General features: G+C 39.1%; 1 protein-coding gene across 4 annotated transcripts in view; it reads left to right on the top strand.

The window, feature by feature from the left end:
* Positions 1 to 22,878, top strand: part of Slc9c1 (solute carrier family 9, subfamily C (Na+-transporting carboxylic acid decarboxylase), member 1) — a 71,736-nt gene that overhangs the window by 9,072 nt on the left and 39,786 nt on the right. The window contains exons 5-13 of one of the 4 annotated variants that reach the window (NM_198106.4): positions 353 to 518; positions 3,263 to 3,388; positions 5,737 to 5,898; positions 8,562 to 8,661; positions 9,875 to 10,018; positions 11,298 to 11,472; positions 12,249 to 12,330; positions 13,805 to 13,971; positions 15,882 to 16,007. In NM_198106.4, the coding sequence (NP_932774.3) occupies positions 353 to 518; positions 3,263 to 3,388; positions 5,737 to 5,898; positions 8,562 to 8,661; positions 9,875 to 10,018; positions 11,298 to 11,472; positions 12,249 to 12,330; positions 13,805 to 13,971; positions 15,882 to 16,007 (1,248 nt within the window). The remainder of the gene's footprint in view (positions 1 to 352; positions 519 to 3,262; positions 3,389 to 5,736; positions 5,899 to 8,561; positions 8,662 to 9,874; positions 10,019 to 11,297; positions 11,473 to 12,248; positions 12,331 to 13,804; positions 13,972 to 15,881; positions 16,008 to 22,878) is intronic. The other 3 variants (XM_017316904.2, XM_017316906.2, XM_017316905.2) reach the window with 3 other exon arrangements.

Raw genomic sequence — 22,878 nt, forward strand, 5'->3', positions numbered from 1 at the left:
GTCACAAGCTGTGCATATATGTCTTGCAAAGCTATCAAAAATAGTTCTGTAAATAGGAGGCTGTGGCCTAAACACCATCAGAAGCAATGCATTTTAACTTAAAACCAGGCACCTTGTTCAGGCACTTGACCAGGAAGCACAGGGAACAGGAGAGCACTAGCTGCCGAGAACTATGGTACATGTTGGCCCAGAAGACCTACGCTCAACCACTTCCTGTTTAGGTGGGAAATGAGGAATGTTGCTCTAGCAAAGTGAGCTAACGAACTGCTAGCCAGTTCTCTGTTTGGTCTGCTGCTTTTCAAAACAGACTGCAAAAGAGATCTGATCTCTCTAACACCAAATGTCTTTGCAGATACTAGTAATTACAATTCCTGGATTTCTGATTAATTACACCTTAATACTTTGGTATCTGCAGTCTGTGAATAAATTATCTTTGAAGACTGTCCCCTGGTTACTATTTTCAGCTGTTCTTATAAGTTCAGATCCTATGCTTACTTCAGCCTCCATAAGAGACCTTGGTAAGTACCCCTAAAGTCTCTTCTCTTTTCCTTTCCTATACTGAGGATATAGTTTGTAGCTAGCTCATCTTCATATTAAGATCCTTTGTCAGATATGGATTTGATCACATGCACTGGTGTGGTAAGGGGCTGGAAGATATGGGGGACTGGCACAAATACTGCAAGTGATGCTTAGGAGAGAAGGAAAGACCAATGAGGAGCTTATCCTGCATCTAAAAAAAGCCGTTTCCCATCATGCAATAGGGTCATACAAGCATCTCCCTTGCACTGACAGAACATTGTGGACCAGCACTTTAGGATGTACATGCTGTTGTCAATTTTCTTTTGCTTAATATTTATTATCCTTTGAAAATAGTCAATAGGATAATGTCATTTAAAATGCCCTTTGTAGTCACTGAGAACATTCATCAAAAGCCAGAAGAATAGCAAGCAATAAAATTACACATCATAGAGTTGTTGTGGTATACACTATTTAGAACTGACTACACATTTGTAGCAAACTTGCAGCTTGGTCTTCATGAGGGACCCCTAACAAGTGGAGAAGGGTCGTCGCAGACTCTGTTCCCTGCCACTGGGTCCCCTCCCCCTTGCTGGACTGCCTGGTTAGGCTTCGGTACTTAGTTCTTCTGGGACTAGATGTCCCAGGGTAGGGTGGTACCCAAGGGGGAGGGGGTCTTCTCCCTTCTCTGAGGAGAAGGGGAGGGAGCTATATGGGGAAGGATTTGTAAGGATGGATCTGGGAGGAGAGGAGAGAATGGGGCTGTGAAAGGGATGTTGAGTGAATAAAAAAATTATTGGAGAAAAAATAAATTAAATAGACTATCAGGGGAAAGAGAAGTAAAATATTAAGTTAAATTACTCAGAAAAGCAAAATAATACAGATTTTTATACAGGAAAAATAACCTAGTTCCCCTATTCAATCACCTTTTAATGATGGACTTCTATTTTATTTTAGATAGACTATTAATATGGATTAATCATGGGTACCTCCCCTGCACACACACACACACACACAGATATGCACACTAACAACACACACATATTCTTGTTAAATTAAATTCTACTCTGTGACCAGATAAATGGAACAGGGATGCTCTTAACAAACAGGAATAAAATATGAAAGACATGTCAAGTATAAATACATGAAGAAAGGAAAGCTGAGTCTTGAAGATAAGGAGACTAAGATGGAAAAGGGAGAATGTGTTTATTCTATTGTGTGCATTCATTCGGTGATACTGAGAATGGAATTCAGGTTTTGCAGCATGGTAGGCAAGTGTTCTACCATTGTGCTACACTTCATAAGAAACTTTAAAAGAATATGCTTAGCTGGGCCGTACATACTGGGAATCCTAGAATGAGGGAGACTAAAGGCCAGCCTGAGCAGCAAAAGGAAATACTGTCTACAAATTCAAGCAAGCCAGATCCATCATTAACCATGGGTTGTCATCTTCTCGACACTCTTCCTCCAGGTTCCTACCTTTTGTGAATTTCACCAATCTAGCCATTCTCTACTCAAAAGATGTACATTTTTATGATGTGGAGAATCCAATGCTGGACCTGTTTTAATCTCTGAATCTTGTACTCTAGTATTCCTCTTCATTTTTCCTTGTCCTTTTAAAATTACAATGATCTACTTGGAAGACTGACCTCATAAACACTGGGCATTTTGCTATTAGTCTTGGAATTTTCCTGTTCTTCTAAAGTTGAGTCTTTCAAAAAATATTTGCAAAAAGGTGTCTTTCTATCAGCAGCATTTTGCTTGGTCTTGAAAAATCAAGATTTTTGACCTTGTGAGTACATGGGTATGTACACTTGAGGCACAAGTGGGTGTGCACCTGTGAGAACTGAGAACTTAAGAAATCATCCTGATTTTCTTTCACTGCCTTGGAGTCAGGCTCTTTCACTATGGAAGCTCATAAGTTTGACTTGGCTGGTCAGTCAGGGAGCCAGGGAACTGGCTGTCTCTCTCTACCTTCTTAGTGCTGGGGTTACAGGTGCAGATGGCCAGATTATTCACATGGGTTCAGGATATCCAGCTCACTCAGGTCCTCAAGATTGTATACAAGAAGTGTACTGAGTGCACTGTGTCTCTATCATCTAAGTATTTTTAAGCTCTATAAATATGATGTACTTGTATAATTCATATATAGTTGTTCATTATTCACAAGAAACCAATCTGCCAACGGTGTCGACTGTATGCCCATACAGGACATACATTTACATTGTGTTCTAGAGGTTTGTTTTTGTTCTTTTGTTTTCTTTTTTGACTTCAAATTTGTTATTAATTTTCAAACAGTCCCTGTTTGCTTAACTAGTCGTATTTTATGAACTGGAGCAATTATACAATAGTAGGTTTTGCTGATAAATGAACACCCAAAATGTGGTGGCTTAAAGCAAAATCTGTTCATTACCTAAACATAATGGACTATACTTAATTTAGTATTTGATTATGAGAGTAGAGACTTAAGAGTTGGTAAATAAATAAATTTACTTGTTTTTTTTCCACCATGGAGATAGTTTAGGTGACTCAAATCCATAGCTAAGAATAGGTCCAGAATTAGATTCTCTGCATCATAAAAATGTGTGTCCTTTGGGAAGAAAACTGCTAGACTGAAGAAATCCACAAAAGGTAGGGACCTGGAAGAAGAGTGTGGAGCAGATGAGAACCCATGGTTAATGAATGCATGCTAATACAGTTTTATTCTTTAATATTGACGCAGCTTTATCTTCCTCGACATGTTTAGGTCTTTCTAGAAGCCTCACAAATTTAATTAATGGAGAGAGTCTACTGACCTCAGTGTTATCCTTAGTTATATATAGTGGTGTTGTGCATATCAGATTCAAGTCAAAGAGTGTGAACCACACCCTAGGTAAGGGTTTTTCTCTAACATCTTAAAGTGCTCATGAATGTTGTGTCTTATTATAAATTATGCTTACAGGAAGTAGCAAGTATTGGCAGGCTGACTTGACCTGCACATAGCATGCTTTCTCACTGTGGGCTGGGGTGAAGCTTCCCAGAGGATCATTTGTGTCCAAACAATGAGATGATGGGATTTTGTTGTTACTGCTGCTGTTGTTTTGTTTTCTTTTGTGTACCCCAACCAAAAAAAAAAAAACCCCAAATAAGCAAAATAGCTTAGAAGATAAGGCAGTACTTGCCTTTCATTATATTGGCATTTGACCATTACCCAATGACTGTATACTCAGGTCATGGTAGCTCATTAGTGAGTAAACATTCAAAAGTTTGAACCTACTAGGGGCCATTCTCACTCAAACCACCTCATCCTACACTAGGATAAAGCTATAGAGGGCCTCAGACCCAATGAGCTGGAGCAGTTTATGTTATGAAGACTGTTTCCATTCCTTCATGTGTCACAAACCATAACTTCCTCTTTTTATATATAATTTACTTATTTTCATTTTATGTATGTTGGTGTTTTCCCTGCATGCATGTATGTGTAAGGGTATCAGGTCCCCTAGAACTAGGGTTACAAACAGTTGTGAGCTTCCATGTAGGTGTTGGGAATGGAACACAGGTCCTCTAGAAGAAAGTCAGTGCTCTTAACTGCTGAGCCATCTCTCCAGCCCCCATTGTCTCCTTTTCCAGTGGTAGACGGTGCTGGACTAAGCTGCATGTTCAGAACTCAAGTGCATACAGGGCCATTCACAGAATTCTCCTGTCATACTCTAGTTATCTCTGGAGATATTCCTCTTTCTACTGGACAGATCAAAGATTCCTTCCTTCCTTTTATCTATGAGAGTGATTCCAGGTGGGAAGGAATCCAAGCCAACTCAGCCATGTTGATGATACCATACCTACTAATGGATATTTACAGACAAGACTTACAAAGGAACCCTCTTCCTTACCTTTAGCCACACCAGAGTACCATCTCCAGATTCACTTCCCACAATTAGCCAGCACATGGGAGGTGGAGGCGGGAGGAGCAGGCCTTACAAGTCTTAGCTATGTGTTGAATTCACTGCCAGCTTGGGCTAACTGAGACTGTCTCTATACAAATGAAGACATGGGCAAGCCAAAGAAAACTCAGCAACAACAATAAAACAATAAAATGGAAGGAAAACTGTCTTTGGAACTTAGGAAGAAATCAGAGAAGCACAAAGCATTTCATGTAAAAATATACAATGAGGAATTGCCTTCAGGAAAAGAAGACAATCACATCGTCCAACAATGAAAAGTTACTAGTCTGTCAGGTGACAGACCAAAAAAAACATAAAAGAAATTGACTGGGCAGAGACAATGTTTTATTTACTTCTATATTCCTCTGCCAAGTAAGCCTGTATCCTGAACAATGCATGTGAGGAAATACTGATTTGGGGTTCAGGTTGCAGAAGGTTGCAGTCCATCCATCATAAAGGGACACTATGAGGGACTGATATGACACACATCAGCCATAAATGTCATCAATTACCATGGAAATACAAACAAGGCACACAATAAGATATCACCTCTATTGACTCCTATTCAATTGACATTTGTAAAAAATAAATAAATAAATAAATAAATAAACAAACAAACAAATACATAAATAAATCCTGGCTATGGGGATGTAGAGGTAGCTCACTGGTTAAGAACACTGCCAGTTTTTCCAGCGAACCAGGTTTTGTTCCCAGCACCCACATATTGGTTCACAACTATTTGTAACTCTAGTTCCAGGAGATGCAACGCCCTCTTCTGACAAAATCAGGTACTAAGTATACACATGGTACAGAGGCATAAATGTAGACAAAACATACTTCCACATAAAACAATATAAGAATAATGTTTTAAGAATTATTTCTTTTATCTTTGAGATTATGATATTTTATGTCGTTTCCTCCTTCACTTTCCTCCCTACTAACCCTCCATACAAGTAACACTATATAGACTAAGTGAGTTATTTTCATGTACTTAGAAAAAAATTAATTAAAAATAAAAAAACTTAATGTTGGTGAGTATGTGAAGAATAGGCACTCCTATGAACCATTGGTATAAAGTAATTCAGTTATAGGATCCTTAATGAAGGGTCCTTAAGAAGCTACAAACAGAACTAAATATAGTCCAGTAAACTTAGTACCTTGAAGGGATACTTGTACTCTGATGTTCATTTTAACAGAGCTAACTTTAACCATGACAGAATGAAAACTTGAGTAGAACATCATTTAACATGAAGGCCAAGTGAGTTCTATGACCAGTCTTCATGTCTCTACTTTCTTGTAGCCCACAAGGTCATGTCTACAGCTTGGTCGTATATTGTTGAAAGCTTCATTACTGGAATCGTATTTACAAAAGTGATTCAGTTATGGATGGCCACCATCTTTGGTGATGATGTCAACCACATCACTCTCATCTTCTCAGTTTTATACCTCATCTTCTATGTTTGTGAGTAGGAGGGCTCATGCTTTACATTAAATTATATAGACGGGGTAGGTGTAAAAACACCGGCAAAGAACAGATAACTATGAAAACATTTATGAATTTTTTCAAGTGGAATACTTTTATTCAAATACTATATCAAAAAAATTTTAAATGTGCACACTGTTACACAGAGAACAATATACCCAGGCATAGAAAGTCAATACCATTAAAAAATAAAGAGGAATTGGACAGAGCCACAATTGTAATCATACTTTATTGGGCCATTTCTAAAGAAAGAGTTTCATAACCAATTGTACAAAAACTATGAGTATAAATATGAGTGACATGCTTAGCATACATGACGTAGAAAGAAACTTACTCACCAGAACAGACTGCATATAATTTGCCAAGTCATTGGCTCTCAACCTTCCTAATGCTGCAACACTCTAAGACAGTTTCCCATGCTGTGGTGACCCCCCCCACCATAAAATTATTTTTGTTGGTATTTCATAACTGTAATTTTGTTACTGTTATAAATTGTGGTGTAAATATCTGATATGCTGGATGTCTGACCTATGACTCCCCCAAAAAGGGGCTGTGACCCAGAGGTTGAGAAACCCTGATCTAAGCCCTCCATATCTGGAAATTCTGATGATTTTACATTGACAAAAACTTGTAAGCTATTAAGGTGTAAACCTAAGGAGCCTGGGCTTACACAGAAAAATACAAACGTTACTTGCGATCTATAGGATTTGAACAAATTACAATGGAGAAAGACTTCTGTTTATAAATTCTAGAAAAAGTAGGTACTCTTATGTGAAGAACATTCCCTACTAGACAAATCTCAAAGCATTTAGCAAGTCTATAGCAGTTAAAATGTAGTTCTTGAAATACAAAATTCCTAAGGAAATCAAATAGATAAAGTGACCCAGAACTGAGCTCAAAATGTGTGTGTGAGGAACTTGAGTGAGAGTGGTATATCCAGAATATTTCTTAACTTTAAGAACACATACTTTGCTGGGCAGTGGTGGCGCACACCTTTAATCCCAGCACAGAGGCAGACGAATTTCTGAGTTCAAGGCCAGCCTGGTCTACAGAGTGAGTTCCAGAACAGCCAGGGCTACACAGAGAAACCCTGTCTTGAAAAAAAAAACAAACAAACAAACAAAGAACACACACTTTAAGGTGTGTTAATTAATTAGATTAAGAGGGAGCTTTTCATAGACCTGTGCAATCCCATTTCAGAGTGGCACAGTGTAACTGTGTGCATTGACAGATGTATGGGAGTTTGCTGAGCAAAGATTACTCGTAAAAAGAATTCTGACTCAGTTATTTAAAATCCCCAAACGCTAGAAAACTTCTTTGCAAACTCAAACACCTCAGGACTCATAAAATGACCAGCATTTCTTTCCTCATGGCCTCCTTAGTTTTTGCCTAAATCCACAGTCACTTCTGGAAAACCCACAACGAAGTCTCATCCTATATAGCTCATGATTCTGTCAGATCCGATGGTTCCCTCTGTTTCCTCATGTCCTCATCTTTCCTGCCTCATTTCTGCTGTTTGTCTTCAGTGTAAATATTTACTGAGTGTGTGTGTATGCTAGCAGCTGTTAATTGGCTCTCATCTGTTAGTCCAAAGCTTAGCAAATTATTTCTTTCCAGGGAATGTTAATGTTTGTCCTAAAATAAACTCCAGTTTAAAAATTGCCCTTCATCTGTCATTTTAGTTATTGTTTTATTATTGTTGTTTTGTTTTAGGTCTTGGTTTTGAGGCAGTGGCTCACTATATAGATCTAGCTGATCTGGAATATGCTGTGCAGGACAGGCTGGCTTTGAACTCATGGACCTCCTGCCTCCTGCCTCCTGCCTCCTGCCTCCTGCCTCCTGCCTCCTGCCTCCTGCCTCCTGCCTCCTGCCTCCTGCCTCCTGCCTCCTGCCTCCTGCCTCCTCCCTCCTGCCTCCTCCCTCCTCTGCCTCCCAGAGCTGGGATTGCATATTTGCACCATCACATCTAGTTCCCAAAACAATTCTTTAAAGTTATATCTACAGTCTTAGGAGTGGGATTATGAATCTTCTCTTTGTGTTGTACCATATAATTAAAGTTTTTACAAGAATATTACCTACCTAAAAACAAACAAACAAACAAACAAACAAAAAACATTGACAGTTTTCTATACTGTTCAGTGCTTCTATACTAAATGCATCAAAAATTTAAAAAAAAAAAGTAGGAGATCCATATTGGGGCTTTGCTGTCCCCAATACCTAATTCTAACACAAAAGATACCTCTTGTACTATCTTCCAAATAGAAGGTATATAAAGTGGCTTGGTCCTTGCAGAATTCATCAGGTCACCCTTTTGACTTTTGATTTGTGAATCAAGCATTCCTTTGAAACAGTAAGTATGTAAAGGATTCTTAGACTCACTGGGATAGAGGAAAGATTTTTGAACTGCTGATGATATGAAGCCAAAGTAGTGTAAGGACATACATCACATATTTTACTATACAATGGGGTGTGTATCTGAGGAGAAGAAACTCTGAGCAGCAGTAATAACTTGTAATGTTTTCTAGACGAAACTAAGTTGGGTAACTTCTTGGTAAGTCCACGATATCTGACATTTTCACACCCAGCAGAGATCATGTTACCATTGAAGTTGATCGTTTTGCTGTTGTTCATTCTCAAATTAGGTGAACTAGTTGGAATGTCTGGAATATTTACTCTGGCCACCATAGGACTTTTTCTAAATTCTACAAGCTTTAAACCAGGAGTTGAAGCATTTCTGCTCGAGTGAGTGGCTCTCCTGTTTTGACTTTGTTTTATACACCGGAAGCTATGAGATTTCAACAGTAATTGTGTCTGTATGGTGTGAGTAGAACAGTGATAGGTAAAATATCCCACTAACTTTTCTGTAACATTCATTGATGCATAATTTTAGACAAAGCCGGTCACCGGACCTTGAGTTTACATTGGATATATTATCCCTCTAACTCATATCCCTTTTAGTTAATATTTTGGTTGCTATATCTTTATGACCAAATTGCCATTATTCCTAGTGCTGTTGATAAACATAAACTCTTCTAGCTTTTGGTTTCCAAACCTTCTTCCCTCCTATGTACTGCCTACCGCCTTACCTGAGCCACTTATTCCACAGACATATAAATAACTACTGTATAATCCCAATTCCAGAAATCTATTTAAAATATAACATACACCAGGCCCTGTTCCTAAAGGTGGTATAAGTCTAAGATGATAGTGGTAAGTCCTACTGCTTACTTCAACAACCTAGAAAGGATTCACTCTACTGTTCTGAGAGAGAAGACAACTATAGCTTCCATCTTTTTTTCTTATTCTCTCTGGTCCCCCATTTCTCACAACTCTGTAATTTCTCAGCCAAGTCATTGATGCTATCACCTGTACCTCTCACATCCATCTTGTCATAGGCTGGATTCCTTTGTCTCTAAGTCACTGTAAAAACTGTAAGGCTTCTGATCTCCTTTACCTATGAACTTAGACATTTTCATGGCAAACTGGTGATTTTTGTCTCCTGACACTTCTGCACTAATTTCTACCATTCACCACCTTCTATCCCCACCACATTCTATCAGTTAACATTTTATTATTAGTGATTTTTTTAGAACTTACATTTTTATTAATAAAATAATTTTTATTATCAATGTTTTCATGTTACATGAACCATGGTGTATGGATGATCAGTTTCTCTGCTACATCATGTTGCATATATATAACTGCAACTTTCTTTCAGATTCAATAGAAAAAAGAAAGTTATAATTTACACAAATTAATTAATTGCTTCTGAATCCTATGTTTACCTGCATTAGTGTTCTTTTCTTAACTGTTTACTTTCAAAATATATTGAGTGTTGATAAATTCCTCCTTCACTTTTATTTCATTGATTATTGCATAATGTTTCATGTAGGTAAGCTTTATAATAAACATGTAAGTTAACTACAACTATATTTTATTCTTCTCCAAAATGCAGATTCTGGAACTGCCTGTCTTTTATTGGTTTTCTTATGGTGTTCACTTTCATTGGACTTCTAATCCCTGCACACACATACTTACATATATCATTTTCTGATGTATATTATTCATTAAATATCTACTTCACACTGATTGTTTTAAGGTAAGAATGCCATGTGAAATGTGTGTATAAAAAATTATCTCAAGGATGTTTTATAAAATAAAGAAATGATTTTATACCTCAGCCTGAACAGTTAGTTGATCTAAACTTCTCAAGTTGTCATTAGCAAAGTAATGCCCAGGAGTTGTATCAGGTAGATTTTAAATGAATTTGAGAGCAACATAAACACTTTGTAAAATTTCTGAGTATAATAAGTTCACAATCTACTAAAATTATTAAGAGGCAACTACTATTAATATTTGGCATATTTCACTCGGTATTTTTATCTTTGTACAAGGTTAGAAACTTTAACTAACAGGAGAAATTGTATCTTATAATTTTTGCTCAATATTAGGTTATCATTTCTTTGAATTCAAAACCTGAAATGGAAACAGCTTTTTAAAAAAGTATCTTGTCTCTAGCTGCATATGTATCAGAAGATGGCCTAATCGGCCATCATTTGGAAGAGAGGCCCCTTGGTCTTGCAAACTTTATATCTCCCACTACAGGGGAACATCAGGGCCAAGAAGTGGGAGTGGGTGGGTAGGGGAGCAGGGCCGGGGGAGGGTATAGGGGACTTTCGGGATAGCATTTGAAATGTAAATGAAGAAAATATCTAATAATAAATTGAAAAAATAAAACCAAAAAACATTAGAGTTAAACCATCCTTGTAAGTCTCTGCCACCACCCCCCAATAATGTTTGCAGTCCCCTTATTCCAGGCTTATGTACATAAGAAAGGAGGCCATAACTGGAGCCTCATCTGTCACTCAAATAGTTAAAATTCTACTTCGGTCTAGTGTAATCAGTTGATATCAACCAACTACTTGCAAATATTTATCCCAAGTGATCATGCAAAATTGGTATAACAGGAATGACACGGGGGATGGAAGAAAACTGAACAATACAGATGAAATGAGCAAGATGAAAACTTCAAAGCAAAACAAAGGGAGGAAATTCTTTCCCCCACCCCCCACCCCCCTCCCCCACCCATTTACTGCTTACAACTTCTTATTGTGGCCTTGAGCTTACCCAATGGTCTAACCATCGTCTTCCACTTACAGACGCACCAACCACACGTGATGTGAAATTTCCCTAGCGCTCAGCAGTGCAAAGACATAACAAGAGCCAGTCATTCTCTGTGTGTGTGCCTCTAAGACACATATCTTCTTTTGGAGCCACAACAACAGTGTGTAAAAGATGGCTCACCAGGAATACAGTAGAATAAAACAGAAAGACACGTCTACAACAAAAATAACTTTACAACTCGTTTTGTTTTCCAGACTTTTGGTCTTTCTGCTAATGAGCCCCATCTTGTCTCGACTTGGTCACGGGTTCAGCTGGCGCTGGGCGTTCATCATGGTCTGGAGTGAAATGAAAGGAACACCGAACATAAATATGGCGCTCCTGCTTGCCTACTCGGACATTTCTCTCGGTTCTGAGAGGGAAAGATCTCAAGTAAGGAAAGCTATGTTTTCTTATTTGGGTATTTGATGCGAGTGCAGTTCAGTGTTGATTTTGTAGAGCAAGCTTCCCGGGGAGGGGTTGGGTTCTCAGGTTGTGGTCTGTTCATTCCAAAAGAGTTGTGAACTCCCCTATAAGGAGAGCTTTGTGACAAGGACTCTAGCCTGTAGGACTGGCCAAAAAAATCAAATAATTTTCATCCCCCTACCAGCTAGAGACACTCAGCCTCCTTCACAAATCTAATGGGTTTCAGATGATGGTGAATTAAAAACTATAAGTCATTTTAAACAGCAGCTGTTGCAAGACATATTCTCATTTGTTTTTACTTATTCATTTTAGAATCTGTTCATCTGAGTAGATAGTTAGATGAAAATTTGCTCTGTTTCCTTGAGTCACTCTATAAGCTTACCTTTAATAATTCTAGAAAGCAAAAACATTTGCCAGTTAAGGATGTCTAAGTGAACATACTAGAATGTCTCTCCCTTTACTGCATGTTAAGGTGAGATTATTACAAAGAACTTTGCAGACCACAAGAGGGAAGACGCAGTCCTGAAACTGCTTTTTTTTTTCCCTTAAAACATGTCTGAAGATGCATGGGTGCAAGAATATAGTGAGTCACCATACCACTTCTTTCATGTCTGGTACCCATTTTCCTTACTTGCTTCAATCATTTGTTAGCATATAACAACCTAGTTCTATTTATACTACGAAATACATTGCAATAAATTACCCTGAATACTTACTTAACGTATTTTTTTTTTCAATTTTAGATACTATTTCATGGAGTGTCAGTATGTGTAATTACCCTGATTGTCAATAGATTTATTTTGCCAATGGCAGTTACTAAACTAGGTAAGCCCCACTGTTTACTATGGTGAGAGAAAATAATTATTCCAAATACTCTAAAAAGCGCTGATAAGAAAATATCCACCTAAATACAATTCACAGTGTTTTCCAATTGAAGAGGAAATTGAATCGTGTATATAAAATGCAAAAAATCATTCAGGCTAATAGACTTATTTTAAAAGATTTTTATGTTATCCTAGTATAATTAAAGGGTGGTATAAGTTCATTCAATTATTCAGAAAACATTTTGGTAAGAATGCTCTAGATAGTAGACACTACTGTAAGAAGTATTACATTCTGAAGACAGGTAAGATGTCTAAGCTGGCAGAGTTCACACTGGAATAAAGAAAAACAAGCTGTGACTAAGTCAAGTGAATTTGTGAGATTCGCAGATACTCTAAAGTAAATAAGCTATGTGCAAAATAAAATAGAGACGATGACAGGTGCTGCTCTCCTGGGGAAACTAGAGGCTGTGCATTCAAGGACAGAAAGCAGTAGATTCCCTCAGGGAATAAGGCAGGTAATTCATCTGGCAGGCTTATTTGCCCATATGACTATGGACATTGCTTTTCAAGAACTTCAGTGTGAATGTCTGAGAAATGAGAGAGTCATTAACGTAAGTTCTAATCCTATGAAGTGGTGCTCCCTCCCATATGTGGGTGATGAAGGTTAGACATTTTGTAAGCTCAAGGCCACAGTAGTATAAGCCCAAAAGAGGAAAAAGAAAACAAAACAAAATCAAGTTACAAACAGTACTGCTTCCTCGCTTAGAAAACTGGGAGTAAAGACTTACCCTAAAAATAAATAAATATAGATAAATAAATAAAATAGATAGAGATTAATGAATACAAAAGGCTGAGTCATCTTTCCCTAACACATAGTAAGCACTCAATAAATATCCACTATTGCTCTTACATCTGGATCTTAAACGGAGTGTGCAAGTACAAAAGCCTTGAACTGCTAGTATTCTTGCCTTTAGAGAGTATATGTAGAATCTTTAATGTCTAATCATAAACATACTTCATGGCAGGACTGGAAGATAGATCAGTGGATAAAGTATGTCCTGCCTAAGTATAAAGGTGTGAGTCTAGAACCCCCTCCCCCTCCCCACAAAAAGCCAGATGTGGTGATGTACACCTATAAACCTATAGCCCTAGCCCAGAGAGACACATACAAGCATATGCCAGTATCCTGCTCACTGACCAGCCACTGTAGCCCAGACAGCCAGTTCCAGGTTCAGTGAGAGACCCTGCCTCAAAAACTCAGAAGAGGATGTGATTGAAAAGGGCATATAAATGCCAACCTGTGGTCTCTACATACAACCACACAAGAGACGTGTACCTGCACACATGCACACACACCATACACACACACACACACAAATGGTTAGTGTTGGTAAGTAAAGAACAAAAGGATATTTTATAACTCATATGAAAATCATGTCTTTCTGTTGTCTGTACAATGTGCTCTTTGCCCTAAGGTCTTCGTGATGTCACATCAACAAAATATAAATCGGTTTATTATACATTCCAACACTTTCAAGAGCTAACCAAATCTACAGCCATGGCACTCAAATTTGACAAAGATCTTGCTAATGCTGACTGGAACATGGTTGACAATGCAATTATACTTCAAAATCCATATGCAGTAAGCACATAATAGTTTTCTATGCCACTAGAGTAAATATGAATGCCATTAAATGTAGATTTAATCATACGTGTTAATTCAAATTGAAAGCATTTATAATTTTTAAATCATAGAGAGGTATATTGGTCACTCCTTATTTTCTGTAATAATAAGGAGAACATCTTAATACTGTGGATATTGCATGACAAAGTAGAAATCTCAACCAATCTGAATTCATAAGACATACATGTAAAGTAAAAGGAGAGAGCAACATACTGGCATGGCCTTTTTCAAATATTGTTACAAAGAAAAATGCCAGCCTCAGAGAGGCTCACAAGATCAGGAGTCCGAATGGTTTTACAATCACTTATTTATTCATAATTTATTTAGGTTATTATGCCAGTTAAGCACTGGCTACAACCTACTGTATGGTTAGTTGCATTTTATATAAAATAGAGGCCCAGGTCAACACCAAAAGTTTTTCTGTGTTTGAAATAGCACTTTCTATCTCTGAGCAATACTTAGGCATTTTAAAGCACTCAGGACATCAGCTTGGGCTACAAGAGAAGCTGACTCAAAAACAAAAAACAAAAAAACAGTAGTACTCACCACAGCACTGAGTTATGGCTGCCATGGGAAATGGTAAAGTATCCCTGGGTCTTCCCAAGACCATTCTTCTCTTCCCATGGCCTGAGCTGTGCAGCTTCTCATCGTGGTCTTTGTCTGGGTCACACTGTGTGAAGGGCCTGTTTTGAGGAATGCAGAGGTGTGGTCTCTAGGAAGTAAGATTCCAAGTCCATTTCATATTCATAATCTGTTCTTGAAGATATAGCTGGAGACTCAGAACCAAGTCCTGTCCAGGAATCCAACTGGAATTTCTGTTTAGACAAATATTGAGTTCATTCCAACGGTTTCTTCAGTTTTACTCCATCTCTGATTAGGCCATTTTGCTGACCTGTCTGTGTCCTGATCCTCTGGAACGCCATTGATCCCCTGCCCCTCAGAGTCTGATGCACATTGTGGAACAAGGCATTTTCACCTCATTCCCCATTTGGTCATAAGGAATTATTAATATATAATAAACAGGCTCAGCATTGTCCTGTTTGTGGTGCAGCCCTGGCGTGATTACCATGTTATAGATAAGACCTGGGCTTCATACTCAGAAGACCTAGCTTCTATTCCAGCTTTTAACTCATCGCCTTTTTTCTTTTTAAAGCAGTAGACAGAAGCAGGAGCCTTGCACTAGGCAAAGCTAAGTCACACAAGGTGGCTGTAATTCCCCTGCTTCAGTCTCCCTTGTGAGTGGAATTATAGGTCTGTATCCCTAGGTCTCTTCTATATCCCTAGGTCTCTTCTGTCCTCTTGAGCAAAAGATTTTCTCTATGCTTCAGTTTTCCTCCTTGGCAAATTTTCCACACTTGCATCTCTTTAATACATGTTCACTTTGTTTTTTGGGTTTTTGTTTGTTTGATTGTTTGTTTCTACCTTTAATGATTCATTTAAACCAGTAGTCACCAAACTCTAAGGGCAGCAGATACAGTGACAGCTACCCACCTCTCCCAGTTCTGACAATGGGTGATGCCAATGTACACATTTCCAGCAAGTGATACTGAGGCTGTATAGGGGAACCACACAGAATCACTAGCTCAAAGTGAGACTGTATATGTTTTAGCTTTTACAAGCACTCCATACCTTCATAGAGAGAGAAAGGTATAAATCCTTCCCCTCCACCTGCCCACCATTTCATCTCCTATAGAACTGAGCAGATAGTGAGGCCACCTAAGCAAATGAGGAGCGATTGGCTATCTTTATATACCCGCCAGATTCTGTTATTTCCCAAAACAACTAGTGTGATATAATAGACTGTTTTGCTAAAGGATATATTAATAATTATTTATTACATTCTTGCTTCTTTTCATTGGCTTTATTAGATGAACCAAGAAGAAATAACAGAGCATCAGAAGGTGAAATGTCCAGATTGCAACAAGGAAATAGATGAGACCCTCAACATTGAAGCCATGGAGCTGACCAACAGACGTCTCCTGTCAGCACAGATAGTTAGTTCTCCACTACACTCCTCTAAACGTGCTGGGCATCCAAAGCTGTGCTGGGCAGCTTCTCTCTTGCTTGATATAGTTTGGTTACTTCCACATACACAACTCAACACAAGCATGCTAGCACAAAGGCTAGTACAGAATACCAGCATTGGGGGAATTCAGAAAGAGAAACACTGGGTGGGGGGGGGGAGGGAGGAAGGAAGGAAAGAAGGGAGGAAGGGAGGAAGGGATGGAGGGAGGGAGGGAGGAAGGAAGGAAGGAAGGAAGGAAGGAAGGAAGGAAGGAAGGAAGGAAGGAAGGAAGGGAAACAGATGGAAGGAACTCTCAATATATATTATATATAAAATGCATATTATTTCCAATATATTTTGTGTTATAGATACACTATATATTATATATATTCCCTATCTATAACATATAATATATTCTCTATAACATAGAAAATAAAGGGAATGATATATAATAATATATACTATATATGTATTTTGTAAATAGTATATATTTACATATTATATGTACTATATATTATATATATACATATATGTATATATACTATACTTATAGTATATATACAAAGGTGTTTAGTTTGGAAATTTCACAGATGCAAATGGCAGCCTTCAGCTGTGTTTAAAACAGCTGGTTCCATAAGTCTACCATCTCTGATTCTAATTCAGGTATTTTTCCACCAAATTCTCTAATAAATGCAGCTAGAGGCTATTGTGCTTTCCTTCAAAAGTCAGTTAAGGATTAGAGATGCTCTGTGGTGAAACCATGAACAAGATTCTAGGCAGTTGCTTTTGGCCTAGTCTCAGCTTTCCCTCCAGGTCAGGATCTTGAGCACACGCTATGACTCACCCCTTCACAGCTTCCATCTCCCTTCTCCTTACTCGCAGAGCAACCCGTGCTTTTCAACTACAGCAGCCATTCAAGATTCTAAACCTTTTTTTCTGCCCTCTCACCCTGCTTGGGAAATGGGCAGTGTGTAAGCTCTGAGTTTTCTCTCTTCTGCAGTAATCAAGGCAGACAGGAGACGTGTTCTCGTAGCCCCCACTTGCTTGAAACCTAAGAGAAGCATCAGTGCCGAGTCAATAGTGCCAGGTACTGACTGTCACCTGCACACTTCACACTTGTCGCACCAGATTGAGTGTAACCATCTGCAGGGCGAGTTGTCCTCTCTCATAGTTAGGTGAGCAGGTGGGAAAGGTTTTGTTGTCGGTTTTGGTTTTTGTTTTTGTTTTTGTTTTTGTTTTTGTTTTCAGCTATTCTTTTATTAGCTCTCTGAAAGCCAAAGCCCCAGGGAGCCATGGTCCCTAAGGTAAGCAGTAAGCAGAGAAAAGACAGTCAGCAGGGTTTTTCCTTGAAACTCTCTCTTAGCAGCTTCTACAGCAAGGACAGGAAAGTGCCTCTTCTTAAATATATGCCAGCAGAAAAGAGGGCAAAAATGTGGGTCAGAAGGAAACTGGAATAGGAGAGGCAACAAGCAGACCACAATTTCAAAGTAGAAGGGGATTTTGAAAGAGTGGTGGCCTAACCCTGGATAATCAGGCCAGCCTGCTTGCCTTCTTTTAGCAATGACGACTTACTGTTTGTGTGTTACGGAATCAGAAAGGGAAGTTTGAAATTGGTCTCTAACTCCGGAAAAAAAAAAAAAAAAAAAAAAAGGAAACTTCATGCCACACATTGTTACAGGGCTCAGGAAATTGAAATCAGTTTTCTAGTTTTTCTGTGAAAGTCCCCAGATTGAAGCATTCTAGTGTAATAGAAAAAAAAATCTTTAAGCTAGAGGTTGAAAAACACACTGTGGACAAATCAGCCACTTGTAGAGCTGTATAACCTAAATCTGTCTGAATCGGCTAAGCACTGTCTTGCAATCAGGACAGCAGACTCTTTTCATATTGCTTTTCCAAATGCACAGCTCATCTTTCCCCATCACCTGAAGCACAGCCATCTACTTTCCTCTTAAATAAACGGCATCCTCCAGCCATCTGTCTCCTAAGGCCCGTACCTCCTCCCTCACCTCATTTCTGCTGTGTGTCTTCTTGATTCACTTACCCTGCTCACATGTGTGCAGACACACTCCAGCCTGTCCATTGGTCACTCAACTTTGCCACATGGTTCCGCTTCCACATGATTTCTGCCATTGCTCTTCTGTCGCAGGGCTACCCGCCATATCTTTTATCCATCGTGTTATTAAATTTTACTTTAAAAATTTTATTGAAAATAGATTTTTCTCATATAATGTATTCTTATTCTACTTTCTCCTCCCCTGGCTCCCCACAGATCCTCCCCATCTTCTCAACCCCCCCAAATCCACACCTGTCCTTTCTATCTCTCATTAAAAAACAAGTAGACATATAATAATAATAATAATAATGGTAATAATAAATCAGAATAGGACAAAACAAACAGAATAAAAGAGCCAAAGAAAAGTCCATGAAACATATATAGAAGCAGAGACACATTCACACACAAAGGAATTCCACAAAAACACAGAATTGGTAAACGTAATATATAAGTAAAAAACCCGTAAGGTAAAAACAAACAAATAAATAAGAAGCATAGATAAAGCATTATGAGACAAAAATCCTCCCCCAAATACTACTGAGTTTGTCATATTCTGGCTGTCTAGTGCTGTGAGTGAGTGAGGCCTGACCTTAATTGTGGTTTGTATACCCAGTGAGACTCTGCCAGAGAAAACTAATTTCTTCTTTTCAAGAGACTATCAACTGGAGATAGCTTCTGGATTAGGAATGGGAGCCTGTGTCTAATTTCTGTCTCAGTGCTGGGACTTGATCTGGCTCAGACCTTCACAGGTCCCGTGCGTGCTGCCACGGTCTCTGGGACTTCATCTGTGCATCAGTCCTGCAGTATTTAGAAGGACTTCTTTCCTCAGTGTGTTTGTTTGGCTCCTATAATCTCTCCTTTTCTTCCACAGAGTTCCCTGGGCCCTGAGGGTAGAGATTTGATGGACACATCCCATTTAGGACTGAGCATTCTGAGGTGTCTCACTGTGAACATTATCCTGGGTCTGGGCCCTTTTTTTGCATCTACTTCAGGAGGAAGCTTCTCTGATGATGGCTGAGCAGGACACTGATCTAGAAGTAGACCACAATGTTTATCTAGTCTCAGATTTTTGTTACAGTCTATCTAGTCTCAGGTTTTTGGTCAACCAAGCAGTGTCAAGGATGGAGTGAGCCTTAAATCCAACAAGGTAGTGGTTGCTTACTCCTGCAAGCTTTGTGCCACTGCCACACTGCCCTCTTGAGAGCAGGTCACCATCGCAGATCACAGGGTGTGCATCTGGGTTGGTGGTTAGTTTTCTTCTCTGTAGTGCACAGAGTAACTTGTAGAACTGTGAACACTAATCAGTAGAGGTGAAGGCTCTAGATAGGAATTCTCTCTACTTCCCAGTGTTCAATGAGTTATGTAAATGTTGTCTTCAGCCACAAGGCCTTACCTAGAGTGTGTGGAGAGCAACCAAGAGCATTGGCAATAGGGTGGGTTATTTGCAGATTGCCATGGTGCCCCATTTGGCTCAGTTAGATGTAACACATGGCTCCAGCAACTCATTAGATGTAACACATTCCAAGCACTGGAGGTTTCCTTAGGAAGAAAAAGACTTCTGGTTGGTGCTTTCTCTCCTGTGTTTCTTGGTGATTCTGCTTAGATGCTTTTCTATGTGTGCATAACCTTCTACTGTATTAGGTTTCCTTACAATCCTTCAAATGACCCTCAGTCTTAGCTCTCCATCCCTCTACTCCCTCCCTTCCCTACCTCACTTCTCTATCTCCCCATTTGATCTCACCCGACCTCATCCATCCATAAGTATCCAGGAAAGAGAGAAGGCTTTCCCTAGGAAGAAAAAAAATAGGATACATTTTACTTTTAAATAAGAGTTCATTTTCCTTCTCAGGTAAATCTAGTAAAGTAGTAATATCCCAAAGGTCGTGGTTTATCATTACGTCTAGTACTATATGTCGAATACTGAATGGCAAAACATGAGGTGCAGAGTTAGTTGATCCTCAATACTTGTTCTCTTAAACCTCTCTGAACAAGGTCTACATTTGATAAGACAAAGCACTCAGGCTATCTGAGCATCTTAAGTCTGTTCTGATCCAGGATCGCTCTTGCTGCTTCTGTTCTCATGTCCCTGCATTCCCCTCCCTGCTGTCGTTCCTTCTTTTGTACAAAAATACACAATGGTTTGTTGTTGTTGTTGTTGTTGTTGTTGTTGTTGTTGTTCGTTCTGCCAGTTAAGCTAACTTTAACCAGTATAATTATCTGGTCATCATGTCTTTTGTCCAGCACTGTGGCTGCAGAAGCAAACTAATCTCCCTGGGTCCCAGGCTAGCCTGGTTTACATAGTGAGACCCTGTCTCAAAACAAACAAATAAAACCATGTCTAACTTTATCATAAAAACTATGAATATCAATAATTATTTAGCTACCAATTTCTAATTAAAGATATTTACCATAGATTAGTTTTTAATATATAGTTTTCTCATTTTTTCCTCTGATTTCATTTTTTTTTCCATTTTTTATTAGGTATTTAACTCATTTACATTTCCAATGCTATACCAAAAGTCCCCCATATCCACCCACCCCCACTCCCCTGCCCACCCACTCCCCCTTTTTGGCCCTGGTATTCCCCTGTACTGGGGCATATAAAGTTTGCAAGTCCAATGGGCCTCTCTTTCCAGTGATGGCCGACTAGGCCATCTTTTGATATATATGCAGCTAGAGTCAAGAGCTCCGGGGTACTGGTTAGCTCATAATGTTGTTCCACCTATAGGGTTGCAGATCCCTTTAGCTCCTTGGCTACTTTCTCTAGCTCCTCCATTGGGAGCCCTATGATCCATCCATTAGCTGACTGTGAGCATCCACTTCTGTGTTTGCTGGGCCCCGGCATAGTCTCACAAGAGACAGCTACATCTGCGTCCTTTCAATAAAATCTTGCTAGTGTATGCAATGGTGTCAGCGTTTGGATGCTGATTATGGGGTGGATCCCTGGCTATGGCAGTCTCTACATGGTCCATCCTTTCATCTCAGCTCCAAACTCCGTCTCTGTAACTCCTTCCATGGGTGTTTTGTTCCCAAATCTAAGGAGGGGCATAGTGTCCACACTTCAGTCTTCATTCTCCTTGAGTTTCATGTGTTTAACAAATTATATCTTATATCATGGGTATCCTAGGTTTGGGGCTAATATCCACTTATCAGTGAATACATATTGTGTGAGTTTCTTTGTTAATGTGTTACCTCACTCAGGATGATGCCCTCCAGGTCCATCCATTTGGCTAGGAATTTCATAAATTCATTCTTTTTAATAGCTGAGTAGTACTCCATTGTGTAAATGTACCACATTTTCTGTATCCATTCCTCTGTTGAGGGGCATCTAGGTTCTTTCCAGCTTCTGGCTATTATAAATAAGGCTGCTATGAACATAGTGGAGCATGTGTCCTTCTTACCTGTTGGGGCATCTTCTGGATATATGCCCAGGAGAGGTATTGCTGGATCCTCCGGTAGTACTATGTCCAGTTTTCTGAGGAACCGCCAGACTGATTTCCAGAGTGGTTGTACAAGCCTGCACTCCCACCAACAATGGAGGAGTGTTCCTCTTTCTCTACATCCTCGCCAGCATCTGCTGTCACCTGAATTTTTGATCTTAGCCATTCTGACTGGTGTGAGGTGGAATCTCAGGGTTGTTTTGATTTGCATTTCCCTGATGATTAAGGATGTTGAACATTTTTTCAAGTGCTTCTCTGCCATTCGGTATTCCTCAGGTGAGAATTCTTTGTTCAGTTCTGAGCCCCCTTTTTTAATGGGGTTATTTGATTTTCTGAAGTCCACCTTCTTGAGTTCTTTATATATGTTGGATATTAGTCCCCTATCTGATTTAGGATAGGTAAAGATCCTTTCCCAATCTGTTGGTGGTCTTTTTATCTTATTGACGGTGTCTTTTGCCTTGCAGAAACTTTGGAGTTTCATTAGGTCCCATTTGTCGATTCTCGATCTTACAGCACAAGCCATTGCTGTTCTGTTCAGGAATTTTTCCCCTGTGCCCATATCTTCAAGGCTTTTCCCCACTTTCTCCTCTATAAGTTTCAGTGTCTCTGGTTTTATGTGAAGTTCCTTGATCCACTTAGATTTGACCTTAGTACAAGGAGATAAGTATGGATCGATTCGCATTCTTCTACACGATAACAACCAGTTGTGCCAGCACCAATTGTTGAAAATGCTGTCTTTCTTCCACTGGATGGTTTTAGCTCCCTTGTCGAAGATCAAGTGACCATAGGTGTGTGGGTTCATTTCTGGATCTTCAATTCTATTCCATTGGTCTACTTGTCTGTCTCTATACCAGTACCATGCAGTTTTTATCACAATTGCTCTGTAGTAAAGCTTTAGGTCTAGCATGGTGATTCCGCCAGAAGTTCTTTTATCCTTGAGAAGACTTTTTGCTATCCTAGGTTTTTTGTTATTCCAGACAAATTTGCAAATTGCTCCTTCCAATTCGTTGAAGAATTGAGTTGGAATTTTGATGGGGATTGCATTGAATCTGTAGATTGCTTTTGGCAAGATAGCCATTTTTACAATGTTGATCCTGCCAATCCATGAGCATGGGAGATCTTTCCATCTTCTGAGATCTTCTTTAATTTCTTTCTTCAGAGATTTGAAGTTTTTATCATACAGATCTTTCACCTCCTTAGTTAGAGTCACGCCAAGATATTTTATATTATTTGTGACTATTGAGAAGGGTGTTGTTTCTCTAATTTCTTTCTCAGCCTGTTTATTCTTTGTATAGAGAAAGGCCATTGACTTGTTTGAGTTTATTTTATATCCAGCTACTTCACCGAAGCTGTTTATCAGGTTTAGG

This window comes from Mus musculus, chromosome 16, assembly GCF_000001635.26.
Source record: "Mus musculus strain C57BL/6J chromosome 16, GRCm38.p6 C57BL/6J".
Lineage (NCBI taxonomy): Eukaryota > Metazoa > Chordata > Mammalia > Rodentia > Muridae > Mus > Mus musculus.